This window comes from Oreochromis niloticus, linkage group LG20, assembly GCF_001858045.2.
Source record: "Oreochromis niloticus isolate F11D_XX linkage group LG20, O_niloticus_UMD_NMBU, whole genome shotgun sequence".
Lineage (NCBI taxonomy): Eukaryota > Metazoa > Chordata > Actinopteri > Cichliformes > Cichlidae > Oreochromis > Oreochromis niloticus.
Window position 1 is genome coordinate 17,261,561 of NC_031984.2, and position 16,220 is coordinate 17,277,780.

General features: G+C 42.7%; 1 protein-coding gene across 1 annotated transcript in view; it reads right to left on the reverse strand.

The window, feature by feature from the left end:
* The window catches only part of LOC109194484 (deoxynucleoside triphosphate triphosphohydrolase SAMHD1), a 103,649-nt gene that overhangs the window by 57,110 nt on the left and 30,319 nt on the right, over positions 1-16,220 (reverse strand). The window contains exons 10-14 of the mRNA XM_019349711.2: positions 15,519-15,627; positions 15,340-15,431; positions 15,132-15,247; positions 11,762-11,895; positions 3,849-3,878 (exon numbers count right to left, since the gene is read on the reverse strand). Of these exons, the coding sequence (XP_019205256.1) occupies positions 3,849-3,878; positions 11,762-11,895; positions 15,132-15,247; positions 15,340-15,431; positions 15,519-15,627 (481 nt within the window). The remainder of the gene's footprint in view (positions 1-3,848; positions 3,879-11,761; positions 11,896-15,131; positions 15,248-15,339; positions 15,432-15,518; positions 15,628-16,220) is intronic.

Sequence of the window (16,220 nt, forward strand, 5' to 3'; positions counted from 1 at the left end):
AGTTTCTTTACCTGATTAAATGACTATGAAAATATTCTGCAGAGCATCTTTAAGTTGTGTCTGTTTGCACAACAAAACAGGAAACAGAAAACATGATGATGTGGAAGACTTGACTATAAAACAAGAAACACTTGTGGAACAATCACTCAAGGTTTGTTGTGTTGTGTTCGTCCTGTGTTTCCAGTTTTTGTACTGCTATTTATGTTCATGCATTAGGTGTGTCCAGTGTTTTTCAGTTTTGTTTTACCAGATATTTGAGCTCATACATGTGTTTTAAACAAGTCATGTTTTCTCTTTCACCCCATTCTTTACTTCAGCTTTCTGCAGTTACTTTCATCCCATTTTCTTGACATGATTAAATGGCTATGAAAATATTCTCCCGAGCATCTTTAAGTTGTGGGTGATTGCTCAACAAAAAAGGAAAGAGAAAAAATAATGATGAGGAAGACTTGAGTATAAAAGAAGAAATACTTGTGGAACAATCACTCAAGGTTTGTTGTATTGTTTTTATCCTGTGTGTCCAGTTTTTCTTTATTTATTTTGGTTCATTCATCGGGCATGTCCAACGTTGTTCAGACTTGTTTTACCAATTGTTCGAGCTCATACACGTGTTTTAAAGAAGTCATATGTACACTTAACTTAATGCTTGGACTCACTGCATATTTATGCATCAACATTTGTATTTTTAAATTATTCTTCTCATATGAGAGTTTTGTATATTATTTGAGAAACACACTTCACTGCACCAACATATGATTATTGTATGTTAATCATTATGCTCAACATACATTGGCCACCTCGTCTTAAAAAAGCATCTGGACTTCACCTCTCATCCGAGGAGCTTCTTCAGTTCTAAGAGCGATTGGCGGAGAGTCCCAGACTTAAGGTCTATTAGGAATGTCCCTAAGAGGGTCATGGACCCCCTATCAATTCTCTGCCCAATCACATGAGGCAGGGTGTGAAAACGGGTTTAGGTCACAATCAGCCAAGGTTTCAGGTGAACCCATTGTGAGACCTTGCTCACCCTATCATGTGACTAACTGAGATCAAATGACCCAAGATGTGAGTGGGCGTTAAGGCATCTGGGAAGGGATCTAAGAACTGAATTATAGATGGCAGACGGCTGGTGTCGTAAGCCACCAACTCTGTTAGAAGATGATTGTTCACAGTGGACATAGATGGCTTATTTCACTCCTCTTTCAAATCAACTGTCCAAAATGTGCACATTGGCATCCTCGGTTGTTCTGTAAAGTTGGCTCTTCTTGTTGTGCCATGTGTTTTTAAAGTGGCTGTTTGGTTTCTCCAATATGGGGGTCTGAACATTCCTTGTTGCACTGTACACCATATACTACATTGTTACGTTTGTGTTTGGGAGCTTTGTCTTTGGGATGAACCAGTTTTTGTCTGAGTGTATGGCTTGGTCTGAAGTACACTGGGATGTCATGTTTGGAGAAGGCTCTCCTGATTTTTTCTCCCAATAGAAATCTGGGACTCTCCACCAATTAATCTTAGAACTGACAAAGCTTCTCAGATGAGAGGTGAAATGTCTTCAAGAAACTTAAAGACTTCCAGATGCTTTTCTTGCCAAGCTCCGTAGACTACGATGACCTGGATGACTAAGAACCCTCACAGACATACCCAGTTTAATTTTGTTTAGTGAAAATCTAAGTCTCCTTTTGCCTTTTGTTTTGTATTCTTATTTAATCATCATCCAACCTAAATAAACGGCTCTTTTGTTAGGACCAGTCCTGTCTAGAAGTGTCTGCATTTGCGTCGTCTCTTCTAAAACGCAGCTGCGCTCGCCAATCCAGACAGCGCTGTGTGTCAGTCCTAAGATCCCAAACATATTTTTGTATTATACCTTCAAGCAGCTGTTTTTCTTAGATTTATAATGTACATATTAATGCAAATTGCACCACTCTCATACACCATGTCAGTCTTAGTTTTTCTGTTTTTAGCTAACTTTTCCTTTGATTTGTTTTTTTTATTAATGGTGTGTATATGTACATTCTTCCACTCTCGTAGTATAAGGCCCTTAACAAACATCCGTGGCACTTTAATTTTGTTGTTTATTTGTTGTTTAGTGTCGACTGTAGTATACTTCTGTGCTTTATCATGTTGCTGTAACACAATTTCCCCTGAACTGAAACTGATACATGTGTTATAAAGATTCTTCTCAACTTTGTGACTGCAGTGCAGCTGGTTTGCTCGTAAGTTGGAGCACAAGCATCTAAAGTGTGCCAAAAGCTTTTGTGGCTGTCCTGTGTCACTGTCCAGCCTTTCTTCAACACAGTTCTTGTAATCTTTCATTTCCTACAAAGTTTACAAAAGTTTATGGATCCTCTAAACCTCAGATGTGGCAAAAGGGCTAACAGCATATGGACTTGATCTCTCTGAACAATAATAATTATTACCCAAACTCCACCCCTCCAAGAGCACCACTATGAATCACTGAAAAATCACATACAATGTGAAATGCTATAAGTGTCTATTAAGTCTGATTGGTGACTGGGGTTTCATAATGAGACCTCGTGCTACCCGGCTACATTAGGTTTTGCATTCTGGATGCTTTTTCCAACAGTAACCAGCAGGGATGAGTAGCATAGTGAAATCTATGCAATTTTGAAAAATATAGTATTTGTATCATAGTTCCTTCTTATGTTCCAAAGGCTGTTACTTTAAAATAACGCACAACAAAGAGAAAAGAAACTTTATTTTGGATGGACCAGAATCCAGCAGTAAACAAATCTAAAGAGGAAACAGCAGAAAGATTCTGTCATCCTTTGGTGAATTTTCATGTAGAGACCTGTTATATAATAAATAATGATTTTTCAAATCACAACATTAGCCTTTATCTAAACCATTCAGCCAAGTTGAGCTATATAGTCTGATTATAGTGAAAATGTGTGATTATATATTTTAATCACCAAACCACTTTAGTTTGTTGATTTACCTGTTTTTAAATCTCTGCAGTAACACAAAAAAATAAATCTCTCATTGTTTCACATCTTCATTTCATGGAGTTGCTCTGTCTCGATCCTGTAGATATATAATGACACAGACAAGTTCATTAGTACAAAAGTGTTATGTGAACTCAAGGCTCTGACAGGATATGCGGGTTTAACAGCAGCTTTCTTGTTTATGTTCTCATCACATTGCTTGTAACATGGTAATGCCTGTCACTGCCACCGAACAGAATAAAGTGTTACCTCAGTTAGAAAGTCATTTTCATGACACCAGCTTTGAAAGCAGAACTTAGCATCTCTCAGACTGGCTGAGTTCTTACAGTAAACTCTGAGGATCTTCTCAGCAAAGCACACTGGGAGAAGCTTGGACACCTGACAACAAGGACAGTAACATAAAAGCTGTTTTACAGAGACATCTACAGAAAGAACACACAGCTCATGCAAAGACATGCAGTAGTTCTGACCTGTTCTCTGGGAATCTTGAATGCTTCAGTAGGGTTAGCCTTAGTGTAGAAATATGTGGTATTGATGGGGTCCTTGTTTTTCATCCCATAGTCCAAAGTGACAACCTAAAAGAGAAATGTGACAGACCAGCCTGTGTTTATGTTCACATGTACATTATGGCTCAGTGCAGGTTGGCAACACAATTTAACTAAAAAAAAAGAAACAAAAGATTTTAGGAAGGTTTTACGAAGATTTATTACTGAGTATAATTAGAATAAAAACTCACAGTAATTTCAAAGTTGTCTTTTGAAATAACTTTAACCAGTTCATTTTCCAACCTGTCCTTCATCTTCTGACAGATGGAGGAGAGAACATGTGCTGTCATTGATATTATCATTGTTTTGCTAATCTCTTTTTATGATCACTTTTCACTCTTACTTTTATTTCCTCTTGGTCTTCTTTCTTGAGCTGAGAAAGGGAGAAAAGAGTCACATCAACATCTCTCTCTTTTTTTAGCGCACTCACACACCACAAATATTGTAATCAACTAGATATTGTCTTGCAATAAAATATTGCCTAAATGCAGGTTAAACTGGGCTAATAAGCTATTATGCAGGTGACTATGAATGACTCACTATGGATTTAAATGGTTTCAAAATCAGCTACAGTGAATTCAGTTTAAGTCTGTCTCAAATATTGAGAATATTGGGTGGTGCCGTGATTAGCATTGCTCCTTCACAGCAAGAAGGTCCTGAGTTCAACTTCACCATCTGGCCGGGACCTTTCTGTGTGGAGTTTACATGTTCTTTTGGGGGTTCTCTCCAGGTACTCTGGCTTCCTAACACAGTCCAATGACATGTAAATAGTGGGGTTATTTTAAGTGGGGAATCTAAATTGCCCGTAGGTGGGAATGGTTGTCTGTCTCTCTGCGTAAGCCCTGCGTCAGGCGGGCTGACTGGTTTCCAAAAGTTTTGCTTTTGCCAAGGGTCATTGTCACTACTGAAAGACTGAGGCAATACATGGTCCCCACAGAGTCTGTCCAAATCCTCCAGGATGGCACATTGATATGTGCCACTGCCAGATGGTTTTTCTGGGTCTCCCAGTACAGTCTGAAGAGAATGGAGGAGAATCCAGGGCAGAAGGTCCTGTCCAGAGTATCTGCTGTTTTGTGCCACACATTTGCCATTAAATACCAGAAATGGCAAGTCTACCACTGGGACCTTGCACTTTTCACAGATGAGAGCTGAACACATAAGAAAGGGTCACATAAGACAGCTGTGAAAGGGTCTGGAGAAGCCATGGAAAATGTGATGCTGCTGTAACATTGTTTAGCATGACCAGTTTGAGGGTTTATAAGTGATGGTCTGGGGAGCCATATCCATGGAGAGACACACAAACCTCTACAGGTTGTGCCACAGATCTTGGGATGAAATCCCACGCTTACAGACCCTATGCTGGTGCAGTGGGTCCTCGAATCCTCCTGGTGCATGACAATATCCATCCTAATGTGACGGGAGTATGCAGGCAGTTCCTGGAGGAATTACATGAAGAAGAAGGTGCTGTAGTCTGGACTATTTGAGAACATGGACAATTTCCATTTATTTTACGGCTAGATACTAGCCTGTACAGGCCTTTGCACATCTACAGTAATTTCCTGCCTTTTTTTTGAATGTAAATCTTACAGAAGTTTTTTAGTTCAAACTCTCAATGTACACCTGGTAGTCTGTTGGGACCGAATTTGAATTATGTTCATACCATAAACCAGGGGTGTCCAAAGTCCGGCCCAATTGGCCCTCAAGTAATTTTATAAATAGAATAGAAGATGGCCCGCACTTCAACTTTTGCTTGAGTTTATTGCACTTCTTAGTTTTAACACCAGGGGGAGCTACTGTTGATCAAGGCAGTTGCTCCACCAAAAAGGACAATCACAGAAGAAATTTACCCCCAAGTTACCAAACATGGTAGAACCAAAGAAGCAAAAGGTAGAAAGTGAACGCAGAAAATTTCAGACACAGTGGGAGAGTGAATATTTCTTCAAAGAATTCAAGGGGACGTGTGTCTGTTTGATCTGCACTGAAACTGTGGCAGTTATGAAAGAGTATAATGTACGACGTCATTATGAAACCAAACATCAGGCCTATGCATCCTACACTGGTGGTGAGCGAGAGCAGAAATTAAAGCAAAGGGTAGCTATCCTGTGGGGTCAGCAACAGTATTTTTTTCGTGCTCAAATTGTCCAGGAAAAGGCTCCAATAGCAGCTATGAGGTCGCCCAACTCATCGCAAGACAGGGCAAGCCTTTTTCAGATGGAGACCTCATAAAACACGGCCTTGTTAAAGTCACCGAAATAATGTGCCCGGAAAAAGTGCAGGAGTTCAACAACGTTGAACGTTGAATCACATATTTGCAAAAGTGCTCTAACGTTCTCGGAGATGCCTGTTACCCACCAGCTGACCGCATACCGGGCATTTGCCCGGTGAGCCAATAATGATTTTTCATTTTTATGTTTGTTTGTTTGGTTTTGTAACGGTATAAACAATGAAAGGTGGTGGATTAGCCAATTGGTCATGATCAACTCTGGGCTGGACCAATTACAATACATCCGTATTGAGGGGAAAAGGAACGCATTTCGTCCCGTACTTCAGCTAGAATGAAAAAGACAGAAAGCTGAAGTTATTCTGTCTTTACGCTGCAGCTGCCTCGTCTTCTCTCATTCTCTCCCCCTCCCTCTCCTGTTGCTACTTCAATCATGAAACTGATCAATGATCAGCTGATCATCTCTCGTTTGTTTATCGCCCACTTTGCGCCAGAAAGAGGAAACCAGCGGATGTTGCGCTAAACAACAGCAGCACGTTTAAGCTTGATCAGCTGTTGTTAGAATTTATTTAATATTAATTTCTAGTATCAGCTGTTTGCTGGAGTGTACATCACTGTCACAACAGCATTTGTTTTAGTTCAAAGGCTTTATGGTTTTTCCTATAATACCTGGTGGTGTAATTGGCCGATTTTTTGTCAGTTCAGCCTTATATATTACGTTTAACCCGAATGACCACCCGGTCAGCTGGTGGGTAACAGGCATTCCCGAGAACGTTAGAGCACTTTTGCAAATATGTGATGTCTTGATGAATCGAGCAGACATTTGAAGTTTACACAGCACCATTCTCGCATGAAAATATCTTAAAACTTTATTTTGTGACCCAGAAAGAGTAATATTTCAAACTCCGCCACTCTGTGTTCCTCCGCTACTAGTGATGTGCGGATCGATCCTGAAATATCGATTCCTCCAATACCAGTCATTTATGTTCTAGAATCGATTCTCACATTAAAATATCGATATTTTAGTAATTTAGGGTAAATTTGCAGTTTATCATTAACAGGAACACAGTGGAAAGAAACTATAACATTCGGATTGTCTACATTCAAAGGAACTACTTCCTCTTCCGCCTTTCATAGTCATGTGCGAAATACGGCTGTATAAATGTCTCGCAGACCCTTGGCGTAGTGATGGTAAATTTGATTCTTTTTACTGAATCGAGTTTGAATGAGTCACTCACCAAAGTGAATCGGGGTTTTTGAGTCATTTGAGTCACTGAGTCAGTTGACCAGAGAGTGCAAAAAATTTACATTTTCACTCAAACTTAATTTGTTTCTCTTTTTCATGTATATCCTACTGCTAAGATGAGGGATTAAAAAAGAAAAACAAATATTTTTATGGTGCAAAAAAGAGCAAAAAAAAAAAGTCTAAAGGGATGTTACGGCCCTAGCTGGGCCTCCTGAAACTGCCCTTGTGTGGGTGTGGTGTTTTCTCTCCGCCTCTTCCTCTCTTGCTCCACCCCTCTGTCTCTCTCTTGCTCTTCTCTCTCCCCAGGACACAGCTGCTGCTCATTGGCCTCATTTACCACCTGGGCCCAGTCAGCAATCACCCCTCTGAGGTCATATAAGCTGGGGATGAACTGGATGTGAGGGGGTGGTTTTTCTCTGGTGTTCCCACATTGGGTGTCGAAGGTGTCGAGAGAGATCCTATAGTGTGGAAGCAGTGTGCAGTGTAGCTGCTTCACGTGAGTAGTGAGGGCTTGTGGGCCTCGGCAGCAGTAAAGCTAGCTGCTGCTAGTGACAGGGTGAGCTTGTGGGTCCCTGGAAGTGCCTCCTCGTGGTGTGGAGTTTTTTGTTTGGTTGTTGTGTTCTTTGTTGTTGCAACCTTTTTCCTTTTTCCAAGTGTTATTGGTAAAACGGCGTTGCCGGCTCTTTATGTTAAGATTATCTATAATAAAGACTATTTTATTTACTAAAAACTCCTGTCTGTTCTCCTTTCATTCTGTTCTGGACCCATTTGTTACTGGTCCCCTCACTCACATGCCTAGACCCCTTCGGGGGGACGTAACAATGTGGGGGCTCGTCCGGGATCCTGAAAATGGAGTTTGAAATTAGTGGTGTTTGGGTTTTTTGGCTTTTGTGTGACGGTTGTGTTGCTTTTTGAGAAGAGTTAAAAATACACCTTCCCAGTTAAGTTAGGTGAGTGTCCAGCTGAGCTTTTTAAGTTCTTCCTTCGGGCACTCTTTTATTATTTTGCCTTTCTTATTTTTGGAGTAATCCTGGGCGGGGATAAGTTCCCTGTTGGGGGTAGGCAATTCAGGGCTCCAGTCGCTGAAGCTTTGCCTTTCCAGTCGCCCCGAGCCCAGCACGCTCCCGAAGATAGGTAGGTATAGTTTGGTGTGCTTAGGAACTGGGTAAGTCGTGTTTGTTTAATGTGTATGCTGCAAGAGGTAAGTTGGTCAGTTAAAGTAAGTTGTGTAGTTTTCCATTAATTGGTTAATTGTTGGGTAGTCTGAGTGAGTTGGCAGGTGTGTGGTGGTTTTCTTTAGGCTGAAATGGCGTTCAAGTTGAATCAGCTGGAGCTGACGAGCGCTGGGCCTACATCTGTTGGTGAACAGGTGTCCAGAGGCTCGTTTGTAAGCAACAACATCCACCTGGTTCCCGTTTTCTGTGAATCCAGTGTTGAGAGCTTCTTCAGGATATTTGAACGCATAGCAACTGCACTGCAGTGGCCTCAAGACGTGTGGGGGGTGATGTTGCTGTGTAAACTCACGGGTAAGGCTCAGGAAGCTTGTTCTGGTCTGTCTTGGCAGGACGGCCTAGTTTATGAAAAGATTAAAAGTGCCGTCCTCCAAGCCTATGAACTTGTACCTGATGCCTATAGGCAGCATTTTCGAGGTTTGGAGTTGGCACAGGATCAGTCCTACCTTGACTTCGCTTGGGAGAAGGCAAAGCTTTTCGATAGGTGGTGCTCTGCAAGCCAGGTTAACAATTTGGGGTCGTTACGTGAGCTCATGCTTGTGGAGGATTTTAAAAACTCTGTTCCTGAGTGCATTGCTCTTTATTTAAGTGAACAAAGGGTTTCCACATTACAGCAGGCTGCCACACTGGCAGATGAGTTTACCCTAAGTCATAAAATAAATGCTGTAGAATGTGATACCCCTCTGTGCCATAGTACATCTTGGAGATGTAACATTTATTTTATAAGTATTTTCCTTAAATGTGTCAAATATATATTTTCTCATGTAAATGTCCACTGAGCTGTGAGCCAGGGGGCGATAATGCGCCTTAACGTTGGTTGCTAACCAAGAAGAAGAATAAGAAGCAGCTGTGAATCAGGAGGGAGGGGGTGAGTGAGTGAGTGATTCGTACATGCTATGATTCAGCACAGCAAGGGAGGGGGTGAGTGAGTATTAAACGATTCGTTCACGAATCGAACATCACTACCTTGGCATGCGCACTCACAACAATGGCTGAACGTAATTTTGCGGACGTATTTTACCTCCACAAACATCTGAGACGTGGTTTGCGATACATGTGGCAAAAAAGTGAGGTGTTGTGGCCATACTTGCCAACCTTGAGACCTCAGAATTAGGGAGACATTCAAAGGGCTGTTGGGGGTGGGGGGGGGTGATAAATACATTTTACAGTGTTTATTTATCAGATAAAATACGTTAAATGTCACCGTTATTATTGGCTGGCCCGGAAACAGCGGGGGTGTCCAAATTCAGAGGCTGCTTCCACCTGAGGACCCGGCCTTTGCGGTCTAAAGAAAGCCGGGTAGTACATCACGAGATCCCTGGGTGGAGTGAAACTCTGCTGTCTGCTCCTTGCTGTCTAAAATATAACCGGGCGCTGGCGTAAACTCTCGACCGTCTCACACTTCTGTTTAATCAGTTTTCTGTTTGACGTTTATTCAGCTTTGTGAAAACCCCGGAGGAACCCTCCCGAGGGATTAATAAAGTTAAAATTTAATTTAATCTAGTCTAATAACTTTAATCTCAGCCAAACCGATTTACTCACGAACAAATAAAACACTGAAAAAGCCGAACAATAACATTTTTAAGTTATCAAAGTGACTTATATATCATGTTTAACCCGAGTAGTGAAAGACCGCGGGGGTTTGAAAACGATGTGTCGATTGGCTCAGATATTTGACGTTTACACAGCTACATTCTCACCTGAAAATATGTTAAAAGTTGTTTTGCGACCCAGAAAGAGAAATAAGAGTAATTTTAAAACTAAGTAGCTGCCGCCATTGTTGGAAACTGGAATTGGCTGGGCCGCGCTATGAATTCTGCGATATGGTTTTTCAATTTTGTTGTCTGGGTGGAAAATCGGGAGAAATTCGGGAGAATATTGGCTCCAGGAGATTTTAGGGAGGGGCACTGAAATTCGGGATTCTCCCGGAAAAATCGGGAGGGTTGGCATGTATGGTTGTGGCAACATCACTAACTGTAGAGGAGGACAAGGACAGGTGCTGCTAGGGCGAGACAGACGTCTCTCACAGAGTCCTTTAGTGCTGCAGGCAGGCAAGGTGTTCAAATAGAGCACAACTTCAGTTTTTTTATTTCTATATGATGAACTCTGCATTATTAAGTGATAAGAGCAAGTAATCTGATGTCCTGTAATCATTATGACGCTATAATTTGAGATACAATAAGTAAAATATGTTTTTGTACAAAGTATCGGTATCGGATCAGTATCGTCGATACCACCCTGAATATTACTTGGTATCAGATCAGTATCGTCGATACCACCCTGAATATTACTTGGTATCGGATCAGAAAGAAAATCAGTGGTATCGCACATCACTATCCGCTACTGCCTCATTTGAGTTTTGGACGAAATGGATTCTGGGATATTGCATTTCGTCATTTCGATCTGATTGGAGACCAAAACAGCCAATCAGATTTTTTTGCATCCAAGTCTGTGATTGGCTGGTTTTGTGGCACAAATATAATGGTGTACAGAAAGAGTTGAGCACGCACGGGCAGAAATGTTGAGAGCGCAAGCAACACATTGCGAGCAAGAGCAAATGCAAAAACTGAGCGAGAGGGGCTGCTATTGTGTGTGTATGGATAATAGCAAACACTGAAATACATTTTTTACACGCAGCAATGAATTTTGTTCACTCAAATTTAGCTTTTCTTCACTCAAAATAAATTTTTCCTCAAAATGCAACACTTGCACCTGCAAATGTTTTTTACGTGCGCTCAATTTTTTTTTACATGCGCTCAGAATAGTGGCACAAAAATAACGCCATAGTTGTCTTGTGTAGTTGGTGTGTAGTGTAGTCGATAGTTTTGTTTTGTGTGTCAGAAAAATGAGGTGACTGGTGAATGTCACAGTTGCTGCTGAAAAGTCACCAAAGACAGATTACAGTGTAAATGTTGTCTCTAGGTGGAAAACGGGATGAGTGATACACCTCGTGCAGTCAGGCCTGCAGGTATCAGGCTTGTGATGTTGTCCTCTCTCTTATAGTGGACAAAAATTATTTTTTGGAGTGGCACAAATAATTTATATGGCATCTTATTTGATGCAGAGCACCTGATTGTTCCGTAAATAGTTTGAAATGGCTATAAAAGAATGCCTTGGCTGCAATTTTGGGTAAATAATTGCAAATAACTATTTGCAATAACTGTTGTTCTTTATAAATTTACAATTTGTATTTACGTTTCAAGTTATGAAAATGATCTGTTAAACATGTTTGTGGTTGTTACAGTAAAAAATATAACTTTTTCTACTCAGATTTTATGTTTTTTGTCTGATTTTAGATCAATTATGTTAATTGTGTCAAAATGAAAAAATAACTATAAATTCAGACATATTAGGTTGTGCTGAAAAGAATGATACCAAATGATAACAAAGCTAGTTTTTAAAGGTGATATGCAGAGGTAAAATCAAAAGTAGTCAAAAACGGCCAATTATACCCTGGCCCATGTATATGTTTGTTGTTGTTTTTTGTTTGTTTTTTTCACAATCATGGTGGGCCAAAAAAGCCAGGGCCAATTTTTTGTCCAGCCCTGATTGCACACCTTGGTTTCACCCACAAACTGGTACAGGTCTCGGGACATGATCCTCTGCAGAATCATCCTTGCTTCCTCCAGAGGAGAGAGAGTGAATTCATTTGAACAAGAACAAGGGTGGAGTATTCTTTCAATCACTTGATCTGCAGAGTAAACAGACAAATAAAGTTAAGATCAGGTCAATTCAAGTAAGCCAAAGAAACATTCACAAGTTCATCAGTAATGTCTTATAAAGAAAGACACACAAAATTGATTAACATTAATAAACAAAACAAAATAAGCAAGCAATAAAGTAAGCAAAGCATTAGTAACACTGCAGTATTTTAAATAAATTTACAGTTTACTATAAACTAGTAGAGACGTATCAGTCAAACTGAAGAATCAACCTGACATCATGGCAAATCGTGTAATAGACACACTGGTCAACCGTGTCTTTTTCATGCTGTGCATCTCCAAAGCGTGAAAAAAACACAAATGCAGAAGTTGCAGTAAGTTGTAATAAACTGCAGTAACAGCAGAGTGAGATTTTTTTTTTCATTTCAAACCAACATGAAAATGTTCATTGGTAAGCATTTAAACAGACGTTAATTCATTTACATGTGTATACAGTTTAGATTAGATTAGATTAGGTTAGATTAGATGAAACTTTATTAATCCCTCGGTTGGGTTCCTTCGGGAAATTCAGTTAGCCACCTTCTTTAATTAATCGTATCACCAGACCTGCGACCATATGTTCTGGACACTCGGGTAAAGAGAAGGGCTGAGCTGTCAACTGATCACCACCTGGTGGTGAGTTGGATCAGGTGGCGGGGGAGGACGCTTGACAGACCCGGTGCACCTAAACGCGTAGTGAGGGTGTGCTGGGAACGTCTAGCACAGGCCCCAGTCTGCAAGATCTTCAACGCACACCTCCGGCAGAGCTTCAACAGCATTCCGAGGGAGACTGGGGACATTGAGTCCGAATGGACCATGTTCAGCGTCTCCATCGCCGAAGCTGCTGCATTGAGCTGCGGCCGCAAGGTGGTTGGTGCCTGCCGTGGTGGTAATCCCCGAACCAAATGGTGGACACCAGAGGTGAAGGGAGCCACCAGGCTGAAGAAGGAGTCCTATCGGGCTTGGTTAGCCTGTGGGACTCCGGAGGCAGCCGACAGGTATCGACAGGCCAAGCGGCTCGGGCAGTGGCTGAAGCAAAAACTCGGGTGTGGGAGGAGTTCGGAGAGGCCATGGAAAAAGACTTTCGGACTGTCTCGAAGAGATTCTGGCAAACCGTCAGGCGTCTCAGGAGGGGAAAGCGGTGCTCTACCTGCACTGTGTATAGTGCTGGCGGAGCGCTGCTGACGTCGACTGAGAAAATTGTCAGGCGGTGGAAGGAATACTTCGAGGACCTCCTTAATCCCACTGACACGTCTTCCGAGGAGGAAGCAGAGTCTGGGGATGAGGGGAATGACCCGCCAATTTCTGGGGGCGAGGTCACTGAGGCAGTTAAACAACTCCTTGGTGGCAGAGCCCCTGGTGTTGATGAGGTCCGCCCCGAGTTCCTGAAGGCTCTGGACGTTGTAGGGCTGTCCTGGTTGACATGCCTCTACAATGTTGCGTGGAGATCAGGGGCAGTACCCCTGGATTGGCAGACCGGGGTGGTGGTCCCCATCTTTAAGAAGGGAGACCGGAGGGTGTGTTCCAACTACAGGGGGATCACACTCCTCAGCCTCCCTGGGAAAGTCTATGCCAGGGTGCTGGAAAGGAGAGTTCGTCCGCTAGTCGAACCTCGGATACAGGAGGAACAATGCGGTTTTCGTCCTGGTCGCGGAACACTGGACCAGCTCTTTATCCTCTCGAGGATACTTGAGGGTGCATGGGAGTTTGCCCAACCAGTCTACATGTGTTTTGTGGACTTGGAGAAGGCATTCGACCGTGTCCCTCGGGGTGTCCTGTGGGAGGTGTTGCGGGAGTATGGGGTGTCTGGCCCATTGCTACGGGCCATTCGATCCCTATACAGCCGTTACAAGAGTTTGGTTCGCATTGCCGGCAATAAGTCGGACTTGTTCCCGGTGGGTGATGGGCTCCGCCAGGGCTGCCCTTTGTCACCGGTTCTGTTCATAATTTTTATGGACAGGATTTCTAGGCGCAGCCAAGTGGCGGAGGGCTTTCGCTTCGGTCTCTGCTTTTTGCGGATGATGTGGTTCTGTTGGCTTCATCAGGTGAAGGCCTCCAGCTCGCACTGGAACGGTTCGCAGCCGAGTGTGAAGCAGCGGGAATGAGGATCAGCACCTCCAAATCTGAGGCCATGGTTCTCAGCCGGAAAAGGGTGGAGTGCCCACTCCGGGTCGGGGATGAGTTCCTGCCCCAAGTGGAGAAGTTCAAGTATCTCGGGGTCTTGTTTGCGAGTGATGGGAGAAGGGAGCCGGAGATCGACAGACGGATTGGTGCTGCGGCTGCAGTGATGCGGACGCTGCACCGGTCTGTCGTGGTGAAGAGGGAGCTGAGTGTAAAAGCGAAGCTCTCAATTTACCAGTCGATCTACGTCCCTACCCTCACCTATGGCCACGAGCTGTGGGTAGTGACCGAAAGAATGAGATCGCGGATACAAGCGGCAGAAATGAGCTTCCTCCGAAGGGTGGCTGGCTTCTCCCTTAGAGATAGGGTGAGAAGTTCGGCCATCCGGGAGGGGCTCAGAGTAGAGCCGCTGCTCCTCCACATCGAAAGGAGCCAGTTGAGGTGGTTCGGGCATCTGATAAGGATGCCTCCTGGGCGCCTCCTGGGTGAGGTGTTCCGGGCATGTCCCACCGGGAGGAGGCCCCGGGGCAGACCCAGGACACGCTGGAGAGATTATATCTCTCGGCTGGCCTGGGAACGCCTTGGTGTTCCCCCGGATAAGCTGGAGGAGGTGGCTGGGGAGAGGGAGGTCTGGGCTTCTCTGCTTAGGCTGCTGCCCCCGCGACCCGGCCTCGGATAAAGCGGATGAAGATGGATGGATGGACCTTCTTTAATAGTTTCTGATAATTAAGGACCTTTATATGTTTTTTGTTCACTACCATTATTGGTAATGCAACGTCTGCACACGTGTCCATTTCATGTTTTGGATAGGGAAAGCGTGAAATAGACACGGTGGGCCAGCAAATATTTAGGTGTGATACTGGGTTGGATTGTTTAATGTGTAAAGGTATTTATAAATGAATGACTTACTTGACAGAACAACAACAACTTCTATCTATCTATCTATCTATCTATCTATCTATTTAGACATTCTGCACTGAAAACACTTACAATCATTCAGAAAAAAGGATTTTTTGAAAGTTATACAAATAATTTGACAGAACATATATGTATAGACATTTTAGTATGGTTTAAAAGGAAATATGTAGAGCATGTTTTCCACTACCTGTCAGCTTTGTGTAGGCTTCCATGTCAGTTTTAGCTTTGGAGAGACAGAGCGTTGTCCCTCCTGAACCTTTAGTCAGGATGTGATGATCTGCTTTCAAGAGGGCGTCTTTGATCCTGGATAAAAAAGACCCAGTATATGACTTTATGGTCACTCTGTAGATGAAATAAATGTTGTATTACAATTGAATTACACAGTTGGTACTCACATAATTTCTACACTCTTGGTTACTCTGTGCTGGTACGCTCTTCTGTGGAGAGAGTTCCTTGTGTGGAACATGTCATACAGGTTTGCCACTTCCTGTTGAGACCATCGTCTATAGTTTAATCACAGCCAATCAGATAATGAATTACTCATTAAAAACTGATAAAAAGCAGGGATCAACACCTTGTCTCTAGAGCAAATGTGCTTCCGCCCATTCACATCACATACCCTGGCAAACATGATGAAGCGTTGATGGTCAAAGTTGTTCCGGATGCCCAGGTGGTGGCAGTCCCTGAGATAGGAGAGAGGAAATACATCAATTTACATACATTTATTATGGTAAACCCTCCAAAAGACCTTTAAGACTTGTTGTATATAGAAATACAGCAAGTCAAGGGCGACCATGGTTCAGGGGGTTGGGAAGCTCATCTTGTAACCGGAAGGTTGCCTGTTCGATTCGATGTAAAGCACTTTGAGGGTCTCGAAAAGCGCTATATAAATGCAATCCATTATTATTATACTAAGTTTTAATAAAATGTCATCAACAAGTCCCACCTGGCAAAGTAGTCGAACTTGTCCACATCAATCCCATTTTGCTTGTTTGACACAATTTCATAGAGAAAGGATTTATTCTCATCTCGACCTTCATACGGCCACTGTGGAGACGACACCAGAATTGACCTTTATGACAGAGACAATAACAAATGGTTTGATAATATTCAGACAGTAACTGACCAGTACCTCAGCGTCATCACTCTTTAGAGGTTTAATCATCTCCTTGATAAATGTCAGGTCTGGTGGGAGTATCAGTCCATAACGCTCCATCTCTTGTGCCAGACCATTTGTCTTCACCAGATGATCAAACATCTCTAAAGAGGCATCTTC